Genomic DNA, 13,034 nt, shown 5'->3' with positions numbered 1-13,034 from the left:
ACTGAAATGAATCCCGTTAACAGTAACGTTAATGTTATGAACATAGTTACAGTATTCCACTCATTAACCATTTCTCCAGTTTAATTTCAACTGACCACACTGCTAGCGTTAATGCCGTCTCTCCATCATTACAGAAATCTGCTGCAAATGGTCGTTGGTGTAAATGTATTCTATACGTCATGGGAGCACTCCATTTCCTTCCAAAATTAAACATGCGTGGTGGCGAGATCACAGAGTGTCGCAACTCTGGTGCAGTTACATGAGATGTTGGTGGAGTTTCACTTACTTTCACTACAGAGCAGCTTCACATCAGATCATCTGTCATTTTATTACTGAAGCAGTTTTGAAGAGTTTGTCTTTTCATATTTGTGGACTGAAAGCGCTGAAGATGTTTCGCATTGTTTTCTTCTGTCTGTGTTTCTGGCGTCTGGATGGTGAGTTTTAAATATGACTTTGGTTGTTTCTCTTCTGGTACCATGTAATAAATTACAGGTTAAATTAGACAGAGGATTTAACATTCACTGTTATTCTCATATAGAAATAATTGAGCTGTGATTTTACTGTGAGATCAAGTTTGAATTCAGGTCTAAACTCAGTTATTAGCGTAGGCAGAAATAGCGGGGGATTCTTCTGGGCTTTTTTTCCTTACTCAGGACATATTGAGGATACAAAATCAGTTCACTTAAACCTCACACATTATACATTCAATACAACACTTATAGTCCAGTCATTTTATGAAAAAAGGTTAAACAAATTGCAACAGAAGCAAACTCAACTGATTTTGTATCCTCAGTATGTCCTGAGTTAGGGAAAAAAAAGCCCAGAAGAATCCCATCAGGGGAAAGTTTAGAAAAAGACCCAAATATAGCCTATTCATTCTTTTTCTTACGTGAATAGGGTAAAACTTTTAACCTTTAGATATCACCATGAAAATTACTGAGTTGATTACTTACATCAAGACAAACAAAAAATGTATTACAAGTTTTTTTTAAATTGTTTGTTAACATGGACAAACGGTGCATACTCTAATTACGTATGTGCTAATTTGCATAAATACCACAACAGGTCTAAACATTGGGTATAGCCAGGAGAAAATGTCTTGTTGAATCTTGTTGACACTTACCAGTAAAATACTTAATATTAAGGTCTGAATGGAACCCATTTAGGCATGAGCATTAATACATAAAGGCAGGAAGAAGTACTTTAGAAACCAGCCTTTATTAATTATTATTGCAGATATGGGGTTTGGGGCTGGGTCTGTGGGACTGTTTCTTGGGATTCACTTTTTATTTTACTTTCCTTTTGTCTTCTGCATTCTCCTTACCATTATCTCCTGTTCTTCCCTCAGACTCGTCCCCCAGAAACAGTCCCACAGACCCAGACCCAAACCCAATCTCTTAAAAAAGAATAAAGGCTGGTTTAAAGTACTTCTTCCTGCCTCTATGTATTAATGTTCATGGGTAGCCTAAATGGGTTCCATTCAGACCTTAATATTAAGTATTTTACTGTTATATGGCAACAAGATTCAACAAGACATTTTCACCTGGCTATACCCAATGTTTAGATCTGTTGCGGTATTTATGCAAATTAGAGAAAAAGAATGAATAGGCGTATGAATAGGATATATTTGGGTCTTTTTCTAAACTTTACCCTAATGGGATTCTTCTGGGATTTTTTTTCCTTACTCAGGACATATTGAGGATACAAAATCAGTTGAGTTTGCTTCTGTTGCAATTTGTTCAAGGTTGACCCCCATTTTAGCTTAAAATGACTGGACTATTATGCATCTACAACACCTTCACAACCTACAACATTTTTTATATTCAATAAATAGAAATATTTGTTGTGGATGCAACGCTTTTGAACACTTTTCCTCTGGCATGCTGTGTTTTAATGTTTGAACTACAGAGATAATTGCTTATCATGATAGCAGATTCTGAGAAAATAGTTGCAGCAAATAATGCACAACAAGGTCTATCTGTTGTTTCCATTAAAAATATAAATAAATTAAAGATACTATTTGGCCAGTGGAAAAGATTGAGAAAAACTTTCTCTGAAATGTATTTTACACTATTTGATTTATTTATTGTTATGGAAAAAAATATATTTTCTTTGTATTTTATTTTCAATGATTTAACAAATGAATGCCATTCATTTTTTTGGCTTTATTTTGAGTTTCTTTAATGATGTTGATACAGCTGGAAGGGTGTGTGTGAGACTTCAGAGGTTGGAAGATTCCCGGACTGGGAGGGGTTAGGGGAGCCACTGGGGTTCCTCTGTTTCTTGTGTTTGGGGTGTGTGTGTGGTGGGGTGTGTGTGTGTGTGTGTGTGGGGGGGGGGGCAGTAAGAGATAGCTTTGAGGAGAACATTATAAAACTGCCAGCCAAGCACCTCTGAAATGTCTCACTCCGCCTGCAGCTGGACTGGGGATGGACTGGGAACTATTTTTGCAAGAATAAATATCTTTTAAGGACAATTTGCATCCAGATGTCTCTTATGCTGTGATGCTGTTTTGTTAGTTATTGTTTTTGCCACAACATTATTCAAAAACAAGGCAAGGATAGGCAACTAAATGATTTTTATCAATGTAATGTGACACATCCGTATTTCAGATTTTCCTAATGTCTGGTACCGTTAACATGTTATCACGTGGATGAATAATCATATGCAAATAATATGCAGATGAGGATATGCATAGTAAAACGAGGCGTTGTTAGCGCCATATATGGTTATTTCGGGGAGGAGACGCACGTGCGCACAATCTTCCGCTGACTGGGATTTATAAAGTGAATTCTGCGCAGGTTCTGGCGTACGAACGGTTTTATAAGTCTGAATATTTTTTGCCATACGGAGGCACGTACACTTTTAGTAAGGAGTTTTATAAATGAGACCCCAGAACTGAATGTGAGTTTGTCTAATATATAATGTCTATGAGGCTCTTTAGAGGCCTTAGTCACATAGTCACTCATGTAGAGCAGATTATTACAATATGATGAAAAATTACAAAGAAAAAACTATTTTCTTGGGAATAACATGCTGTGATGAATCATGCACAATGTGTTGAACATGCATTGAGGAATATAGGGATCTTTTTCCAGAAACTCTGAATGCATATAAATCCTCCTAAAGACAATTGTCAAGAACTGATCCTTCTTTAGACAAGTGTAACTGAACATGTCACAACAGCCCACGACAACTCTCGCTCCATAATCAAAGTGATTATTTTCTCTTTAATACAGTCATTTATGGAAGAAAAATAATGTCAAATGTTTTTGAAATAAAAAGCCTGTTGAATTGCACTACTTGAAAAAAAGAGGCATTGCATTAACCATGCTTGCATTTTAATGCATTGTATTTTTAGGGCTTGCATTTGTATGCAGTAAAAAAAAATTGCCCTAGTATGAGTTATTTTTATAATTATAACATATAAAAAATATTTCCAGAATATTGGCGCGATTGCAAATGTGATAATGATTTTATAAAACAGTTCAGTAAACAAAGAGTGAATATTGTGATGTGACATTTTAGACATAATATTTTAAATATTCTCTGTTTTTGCTCTATTTCTCCAATGACAATAGTTCCAAACAAGCCACAGAAAGAGTTATGCGTATCTGAACAAATGCATTTTTTTTTTTTTTTTTTTGATTCAGTGACCTAGTTGCTTAGTTCCAGAATGAATCTGCCGTTTTGAACAAATCAGACAGTTTTTTGGGGAGTTTTCAATAAAGATTCGTTGTATAGTCTGGAAGAAATTAACAACTTTTTGGACGAAACGTATGGTAAACCAATCAACATAAATGATTTCTTCTCTGATGTAGACAAGTTTGTTCACTCTGTTATTTTTTATCAGAAGACTGTTGGAGTTGATGAACTTTGTGAGAAGAAGCATTTTCGTTTGAAAAAGCTTCTTACCACTATCAGAAAAAGTAAAGCAATGAGTAAGAGAAAGAGTAAATCCAAAAAATTGTAAACCATGTATTACACGGTGTCTTTTCTTTGCTTTTCTATCATGCTTTGTTCTTTATTTCCCATCTTAATTTTGTATATGGAGGCTTTGAGGATAGGCTCTTTAAATATTAATGGTGGGAGGGATAGTGTAAAGCGTGCTACAGTCTATGAAATAATTTAGCAAAAAAAGCTTGATATCGTCTTTCTCCAAGAAACTCATAGTGACTTGATGAATGAAGTTGAGTGGAATTTGTGGTGGAAAGGACATAAAATAGTCATGGTACAAATTTAAGTAGAGGTGTGGGCATCTTTTTTTCTTCAAAAATAAGGGCGGATATGTAAGGCCCGTGAAATTGGTCCAATCTGCCGGTTCGCCAATACACGGGGAAGGTCTCACGTGTTCTGTCCTTACTCGTGCAGAATATTGGTTGGTTAAATTTACAATACATTTAGTTATGTATTCTCTCGTTAATTCATCTGACTCCATAAATGAAAGGGTTTAATAATATCTGTGCCTCACTAAAAGTGAGCGAATGTTTGACTATTCCGTTTAACTCTTCAATGAAAATAATGTCAAAGTCAGTTAGAATAATCAAATGTAACAATTTATTATGTCAGGTAAATGTATCATGCCAATTTAATAATCAATTCAAAGATAATCGATACAAAACATCAAATGCTCTGGAATAGAGATAAGATGCAAACCCAACATTTAAAAAATACGTTAGGCTGAGAGATCTACATTTCCCAGCCTAACGGACCCATCTGAAATACAGAAAAAGGCCCCGATCTCCCTGCTGCACTTCCTTAAATAGACAAGCCTTTTCACCTGGAACCATGTGCTAACAATAGAAATTTGCATTCAGAGGTACTCTGTAGCACCTCTTGGGGGTGCGTGACCATTTGCTTGAGAGACCAACCCCTCCTTGTATGCTAGTTATCCATAAACCTTCAAAAACCTTATTACCTTGTGTTTTACTTATTCTGGAAATAGGACATCTGTACCAGTCGCACTCTGACATTTTAAATGATACCAAACATGAAAATACTCTGTGATAATCATTTACATTAAACTATACATTTTCTTGGGAGAAATCAGGTGATCATTTGAGCATGAGAGAGATGGGGTGAGGGGATAGGGAAAGAGATGTAGATTAGATGACTCGGAGGTGAGACTTTCGTCTCGATGGTGCACGAGGGCCAGTTCAAATGCTAATCTCCAGAGAGGTCCTTTTGTCCTCTCAGGGCCTGGTCACCCCCAAAACAGACTGTTTGGAATTTCCTAATTTATCAATTCTTACAGATATTATAAGTATAGAGGAACCAGTGAAGGGTCGATTGTTGGTGGTTAAAGCTCAAGTTCAAGAGATGCTTGTTTTTCTGATAAATATTTATGCACCAACTGTGGGACAGGAGCGCCTACAGTTTTTAGATATACTTAGTGAGAGTCTTAAAAAGTGTCTTAGTGAAGGATGTGTTTGCACTATTCATTTTACTATAGATCGTAATACTGAGGAACCTCATATACAGTCCTCAAGTGCATTGTCAAAACTCATTAAAGATTTCCAGCTCTGGGATATGTGGAGAATCAAACACCCAAATGATAGACAGTATACATGGATTAAGGCTTTTAATAATCGAGTTAGTGCTGCCCGACTAGATAGATTCTATGTGTCAAAATCTTTTAACAGTAGAGTAATTGAGTGTTGCATTTGTCCTGTGGGTGTTTCTGATCATCATTTAATTATTATGACAATGAACATGTCAAATACACCTAGAAAATCTGTTTACTGGCATTTTAATGTAAAATTGCTGCAGGATGCTGCGTTTTGTGAAAATTTTGTTTTCTTTTGGGATGACTGGAAAAAGGAAAATAGTTCTTTTGAAAGCTTGAAACAGTGGTGGGATGTGGGTAAGACTCAAATAAAACATTTCTTTCAGCAGTATACAGCCAACTGTAGCAGTAGAATAAAGAATGTGATTGAAACACTTGAAAAGCAAATTTATTGAATTGAATTGCAGTTGGTTGATGCATACAATTCTATATTGTACGATGATTTGCAAACAAAAAAGAGAGAGCTTGGTCTAGTCTTAAATGAGAAAGTTAAAGGAGCCTTGATAAGGTCCCGTTTCATGTCATTAGCAGAAATGGATGCCCCAACTTCTTTCTTCTTTAATCTGGAATATAAGGCAGCTCAACAAAAACAAATGCCATGTCTTAAACTCCCTGATGGGAGGATAACGTCTAAGACTGTAGAAATGAGAACCCATGCTGTGGATTTCTATTCAAGCCTTTATGCTGCAGAGAAATGTGAAAATAGTGACTGTATGACACAGCTTCTTCAGGGTCTTCCTCAGCTGGACTCTGGTGCTAAAACTGTCTTGGATGCTGGTATAACATTTGAGGAAGTTACTGCTGCTGTGGGACAACTTAATTTAGGACGATCCCCTGGAATAGATGGACTGCCAGCAGACTTTTATGAAAGTTTTGGAACTGCATTGGACACGATTATTTTGATGTTTTATGTGAATCGATAAGAGAACGTGTTTTACCAACTTCCGGTCAATATGCGGTCTTATCACTGTTACCCAAAAAGGGTGATTTAGCCCTTTTAAAGAACTGGCGTCCTGTTGCCCTTCTTACAACAGAATATAAAATATTCTCAAAATGTCTGGCAAATAGATTAAAACATTTTTTGGGTTTGGTTGTAAACAAGGATCAGTCATATTGCATTCCAAAACGGTCCATTATGGATAATTTGTTTTTAGTGCGTGACATTGTGGATATTTGTAATGATTTCAATGTGAATGTTGGGTTAATTGCCTTGGATCAAGAAAAGGCTTTTGATCGTGTGGATCACAAATATCTTTTTAATGTATTGAAGGTTTTTGGTTTTGGCAAAACATTTTTAAATTTGATACAGTTATTATATAATGGTGCATCATGTATGGTGAAGATAGGGGGCACTTTGAGTCGGCCAATTCCTATTTTAAGGGGAATTAGGCAAGGCTGTCCATTGTCTGGTCAACTATACAGTCTAGCAATTGAACCGCTGCTTTTTAGACTTCGAGAAAGACTGTCAGGTTTTAATGCGCCTGGTCTCTCTTTAGACTCAAGAATGCATCTCTCTGCCTATGCTGATGATATTACAGTTTTTGTAAACAATGCTGAAGATATTAACTGTCTATCTGAGGTACTTAGTCTATATGAGAAAGCTTCATCAGCTAAAGTGAACTGGGCAAAAAGTGAAGCTTTTTGGGCTGGTAAAGGGGAGTTTGAGAGTCTCCCAAAGTTACCCGGAGACCTAAAGTGGCGCAGAGAGGGACTTAAATTATTGGGAGTTTTTTGGGGGTCAAATGATTATCAAAAGAAAAATTGGGAGGGGCTAGTGGAGAAAGTGTACAGCAAGTTGTCTAAATGGAAATGGTTGCTACCGCAGTTGTCCTATAGGGGGAGGATTTTAGTGACCAATAATTTGGTTGCTTCTACCCTGTGGCATAAAATAACTGTGCTACAGCCACCTGTTGGACTTATTGAGGAGATTCAAAGGCAACTTGTTAATTTTTTTTGGTCTGGACAACACTGGATTCGTGCTGCTGCTTTATACCTTCCGGTTCAAGAGGGAGGTCAAGGATTGATCGACATCAGATCCAGAATCATGGCTTTCCGGTTGCAAGCAGCTCAGAGACTGTTGTATCACACGGATGCTTCATGGTTAAAGGCGGCTTCTGCTCTTCTCAGGAGGGTCAGAGGTATGGGATTAGACAAACTTCTGTTCTTAATGGAGCTCCAGAATGAGGACCGAGTGAATTTGACTGTTTTCTATAAGTCAGTTCTGGAGGCATGGAAGGTGTTTACCATTTCACGTACACCGAACACACATGCTGGATTATGGCTTTTTGAAGAGCCACTTTTTCTTAATGACTTTTTACCGTCAAGACTTGTGTCTGGACCCAGTTTGCATGCATGTTTCATTGCTGCGGGATGCACAAAGCTGGGACATACACTCACCTAAAGGATTATTAGGAACACCTGTTCAATTTATCATTAATGCAATTATCTAATCAACCAATCACATGGCAGTTGCTTCAATGCATTTAGGGGTGTGTTCAAGCTGATAGAAGAGCAACTTTGACTGATATAACCACTCGTTACAACCGAGGTATGCAGCAAAGCATTTGTGAAGCCACAACACGCACAACCTTGAGGCGGATGGGCTAACAGCAGAAGACCCCACCGGGTACCACTCATCTCCACTACAAATAGGAAAAAGAGGCTACAATTTGCACGAGCTCACCAAAATTGGACAGTTGAAGACTGGAAAAATGTTGCCTGGTCTGATGAGTCTCGATTTCTGTTGAGACATTCAGATGGTAGAGTCAGAATTTGGCGTAAACAGAATGAGAACATGGATCCATCATGCCTTGTTACCACTGTGCAGGCTGGTGGTGGTGGTGTAATGGTGTGGGGGATGTTTTCTTGGCACACTTTAGGCCCCTTAGTGCCAATTGGGCATCGTTTAAATGCCACGGCCTACCTGAGCATTGTTTCTGACCATGTCCATCCCTTCATGACCACCATGTACCCATCCTCTGATGACTACTTCCAGCAGGATAATGCACCATGTCACAAAGCTCGAATCATTTCAAATTGGTTTCTTGAACATGACAATGAGTTCACTGTACTAAAATGGCCCCCACAGTCACCAGATCTCAACCCAATAGAGCATCTTTGGGATGTGGTGGAACGGGAGCTTCGTGCCCTGGATGTGCATCCCACAAATCTCCATCAACTGCAAGATGCTATCCTATCAATATGGGCCAACATTTCTAAAGAATGCTTTCAGCACCTTGTTGAATCAATGCCACGTAGAATTAAAGCAGTTCTGAAGGCGAAAGGGGGTCAAACACAGTATTAGTATGGTGTTCCTAATAATCCTTTAGGTGAGTGTATTTTGACCAAGAGCTTAGAGGAATTGAGTGAAAGGACTGGAGTGAGATCTCTGAGGCTGCTGAAACAAGCTACAACTGGAATTTTAAAGTCTTTGCATGCGGACCATAAGATTTTTACAAATGACTATAGCAACTGATCAATGGAGAAAGGGGGTTCCTTATGTTTTCCCTTCTCTGAATGTGACTATTGCCGTGGGAGAATGGCAAGATGATGAGAATTGTCTTTTGTCTTTTGAAACTCCTCAGCTTGGAGTTTTTGAGGAAGTGGGGAAAAAAGCCCTCTACATCTCCTGTGTGAAGGCATCCAATGCTGGTCGCTTGCATGGACTTGCTTCAAATAAATGGACTGATTTTTTTGGAATTCTTTCCTCCCCTGGAGGCTGCTGGCGGTCCTTATACAAACGCCCCATTGACTATGTACTTTTTTTAACAATGTGTGCAGTGAAGGACAGCACATAATGTGTTAATTTAACACGTTTACACATCTTTGTGCTAACCTTTCTGACATATTTACTTTGTTAAAATCATTAACACTGAGTTAAAATTAACACAAAACCCTAAAATGTGTAAAAATGTATCACATCATTCCCAGCATTGGCAGACTGTTTATTTTGTGATGTATATGAAATGTTTTAAATACAAATATATATATATATATATTGTAATAATTTTGTCTAATTGATTTGAATGTCAGTAGTACTTATGTAGGATAAAAATAAAATTAATTCTATATCAAAATTATGAAATCTAATTTATATTTAGTACAAATAAAAATAATTACAGTAGTGTACTAATTAGCTTGATTTTTTACAGTAATGCACTGTATTACACAATTACAGTACCATGTAGTTACTGTAAAACTGAAATACAGTTAGGTACTGTAAATCTTAATTAAGTTACTGTAAAAAAAAAAAATCTTGAAAAGTCTAACAGTGTACACGTCATGGGTTAGTGTTTACTACAGTATGCTTGAAAATGACAAGAAGTTGAGGCGCACTGGAGCTCAAAGTGATAAAGGTCAGAGTGTGAATTATCAGGAATAAAGAGCTAGATGTTCATGCATTAACACTTATAGATGTGCAGTTATTTTAGATGTTGGTGGAGTTTCACTTCATTTCACTACAGAGCAGCTTCACATCAGATCATCTGTCATTTTATTACTGAAGCAGTTTTGAAGAGTTTGTCTTTTCATATTTGTGGACTGAAAGCACTGAAGATGTTTCGGATTGTTTTCTTCTGTTTGTGTTTCTTTTAAATATGTTTTTATGGCTTCAGTTCTGGTTCCATGTAATAAATGACTGGTTAAATTAGTCAGAGAGGATTAACATTCACTGTTACAGGACAGCACTAACATTTACTAACATCTACTAAAGATGGATATACCAGTTTGCACACGCTGTGCTTCTTTTCTGTGTCTTTATTTGATTTCATAAATGTTAGTTAATCCACAATAACATTTAATAAATCTACTAAAGACAGAAAAGAACCACAGCATGAGTTTATACAGCAACAGTAAATTCAGCCTAGTTCTTGTTACAACATTAAAGTAAAAGTGTGTTTTTATTTAGTATTTGTTCCATATATAAAACTATTTCTACTCTATTTCACTTGTCAACTTTTGTTTTTGTATTGCTGCACAATATTATTAACATCACATTTAAATGTTTAAAGTATTTCAGTGAAGCTTCATCAAACCAACATTAAGTGATTTTAAAGCTTTAATCTGTGAAAAACTCTGTTCTTCAGGTGTGTTTGGTGATGGATATGAATTGAAGCCTATGATGAAGGGAGAATCATTCACTCTAAACTCTGATCTCACTGAAATAAAGGATGATGATGTGATTCAGTGGAAGTATGGAGACACTTTAATAGCTGAAATCAATAAACGGGCCGACAGAATCGCTGTATATGATGATGTTCTTGATGGGAAATTCAGAGACAGACTGAAGCTGAACATACGATCTGCATCTCTGACCATCATAAACATCACTGAAGAGACTGGATCTTATTCTCTACAGATCAACGGTGTGAGAAAGATAAAGATCAATATTGGTGCCTATGGTGAGGCTAAACACATTTGTTTCACCTGTTTTTAATGACAATAACATTGAAATGAATTCAAACACCATTTTGTTTCTTTTTGTTTGTTTTATGATATTGTTTATTTCAAACTGGCATTTTAAATTATTTGGTTAAACATTATTAAGTGATTTCACAGTATTAATCTGATAAACCCTGTTTGTGTGTGTTTTTGGTATCAGCATCAGTGACTTCAGTGTCAGCGAAGGAGGGAGAATCAGTCACTCTAAACTCTGATCTCACTGAAATAGAGGATTATTATGTGATTCAGTGGATGTTTGAAAAAGCTTTAATAGCTGAAATCAATAAACAGGCCGACAGAATCGCTGTATATGATGATGTTCTTGATGGGAGATTCAGAGACAGACTGAAGCTGAACAAACAAACTGGATCTCTGACCATCACAAACATCAGACCTGAACATGCTGGAGATTATAACCTGCGGCAAGGCAGTTATGTCCTTCTCGCAGTCTTTGGTAGGTTAAATATTTGTTTTACCATTTAATTTTTTTTATCAAATGAAACAATATTAATCTAAACACCATTTTGCTTCATTTCTGTTTTTGTTTTATGTTATTGTTCATTTGAAATTTGAATATCAATATCTCAGATACAAACTCTGTTTCTGTTTGTTGATACAGTTGAAATATCAGTGAAGGAGGGAGAATCACTCACTGTAAACTCTGATCTCACTGAAATGAAAGGTTACGATTGGATTCGGTGGATGTTTGGAGATGAAAATATTTTAATAGCTGAAATTAATGTAAAGGCCGACAGAATCACTGTATATGATGATTATCTTGGGAGATTCAGAGACAGACTGAAGCTGAACAATCAAACTGGATCTCTGACCATCACAAACATCACAACTGAACATGCTGGAGATTATCAACTAAAGATCAAAAGTACGAGAGAGATTCGGCTTACAGAAAGTTTCTCATTAAAAGCTTTCAGAGTTTCTGTCTCTGGTGAGTAGAGATCATTTCTCATGTCCTTCAAATATTCTTGTTTTTAACTAATTATTTACATATTTATTAATTGTTGAATCATTTTATAGTTTGATATGATAGATCATATAAACACTGACTCAACCAAAAAGAACCAAAAATAAGATTGTTGATTAGATTTGTTTGTATTTATCTTTTCTCTCTCTCATGTTTTCCAGCTTGTCTGCCTGTTCCTGATATTAGCGTTTATGAACTGATCTGATCTCAGTTTGATGCTTTTATTCCTCAGACTCTGTCCACTGTTGTGGTCCTACTGAAGCTGTGAACCGATTGGTCCTCTCTGCTCTGGTGGGCGTGGCTACTGTCATTCTTCTGGTTTAAGTCATCAGATCCAGAAGAGCTGAACGAGATCAAGCACATATTCACACATCAGAAACCTAATGGTTTCATTTCTATTATTACAATTTTTTTTTGTCATTTATTAATCTTCATTTATTTGTAATGGCTTTATATGCTGGCATTTACTGTATGTTTATTTTCAGGAGGCTTATTTCCACCCTTGAACATAATTTGAGAACAAACAGCAACATATTTTCTCATTAACTCATTAGTGCTCAAAATGTTTGTCATTGTAAATACTGATTTTTTACTTATCTAGTAATTCATATTTGATTGGGGAATTTAAAAATGACTTCCAATCACACTTAAAGTCTCACATGTCTTGTATTGTTATTATTGTTCAGATCAGACGTCTCTAATACTTTTACAGACTAAACATTTCTCTCAAATAAGACACTGATCTCACTTTATTACTGCTGTTCATCTGTCATTTGGATTTGCTTGCCTTTGTCAATAAAGTTTTTGATTGATTTTTTGATTGTTTTTGATTAGTAAATTAAAAGGGGCTTTTTAAATTAATTTATACGTATCCAAAAGAGAAATCAATTTAAGGGCTTTCTGGTTTTTAACAAATTTTTAAAAATTTGCACAAGAGTTTAACCTCATTCATCCACTGGATAAAGTTGGGTTTAAATTTAAACCATCTGCACTTATGAATGAGAAACTTTAAGACATAACAAGACATTAATAACAAACTCAAACTCT

At 36.3% G+C, this 13,034-nt stretch overlaps 1 protein-coding gene across 1 annotated transcript; it reads left to right on the top strand.

Annotated features, from left to right (window-relative positions):
- The first annotated feature begins 236 nt into the window (after positions 1-236).
- Positions 237-12,802, top strand: LOC311088564 (uncharacterized protein). Its single transcript, XM_084122757.1, has 5 exons — positions 237-434; positions 10,651-10,965; positions 11,166-11,459; positions 11,625-11,951; positions 12,220-12,802. The coding sequence occupies exons 1-5, from the start codon at positions 260-262 to the stop codon at positions 12,309-12,311; spliced, it is 1,203 nt and encodes a 400-aa protein (XP_083978883.1). The 5' UTR covers positions 237-259; the 3' UTR covers positions 12,312-12,802.
- Positions 12,803-13,034: the final 232 nt, after the last annotated feature.

This window comes from Abramis brama (genome assembly GCF_963993115.1).
Source record: "Abramis brama genome assembly, chromosome: 8".
NCBI classification, from domain to species: domain Eukaryota; kingdom Metazoa; phylum Chordata; class Actinopteri; order Cypriniformes; family Leuciscidae; genus Abramis; species Abramis brama.
Note: the sequence above shows the minus strand (reverse complement) of the source record. Positions and strands in the feature narration are given on the sequence as shown.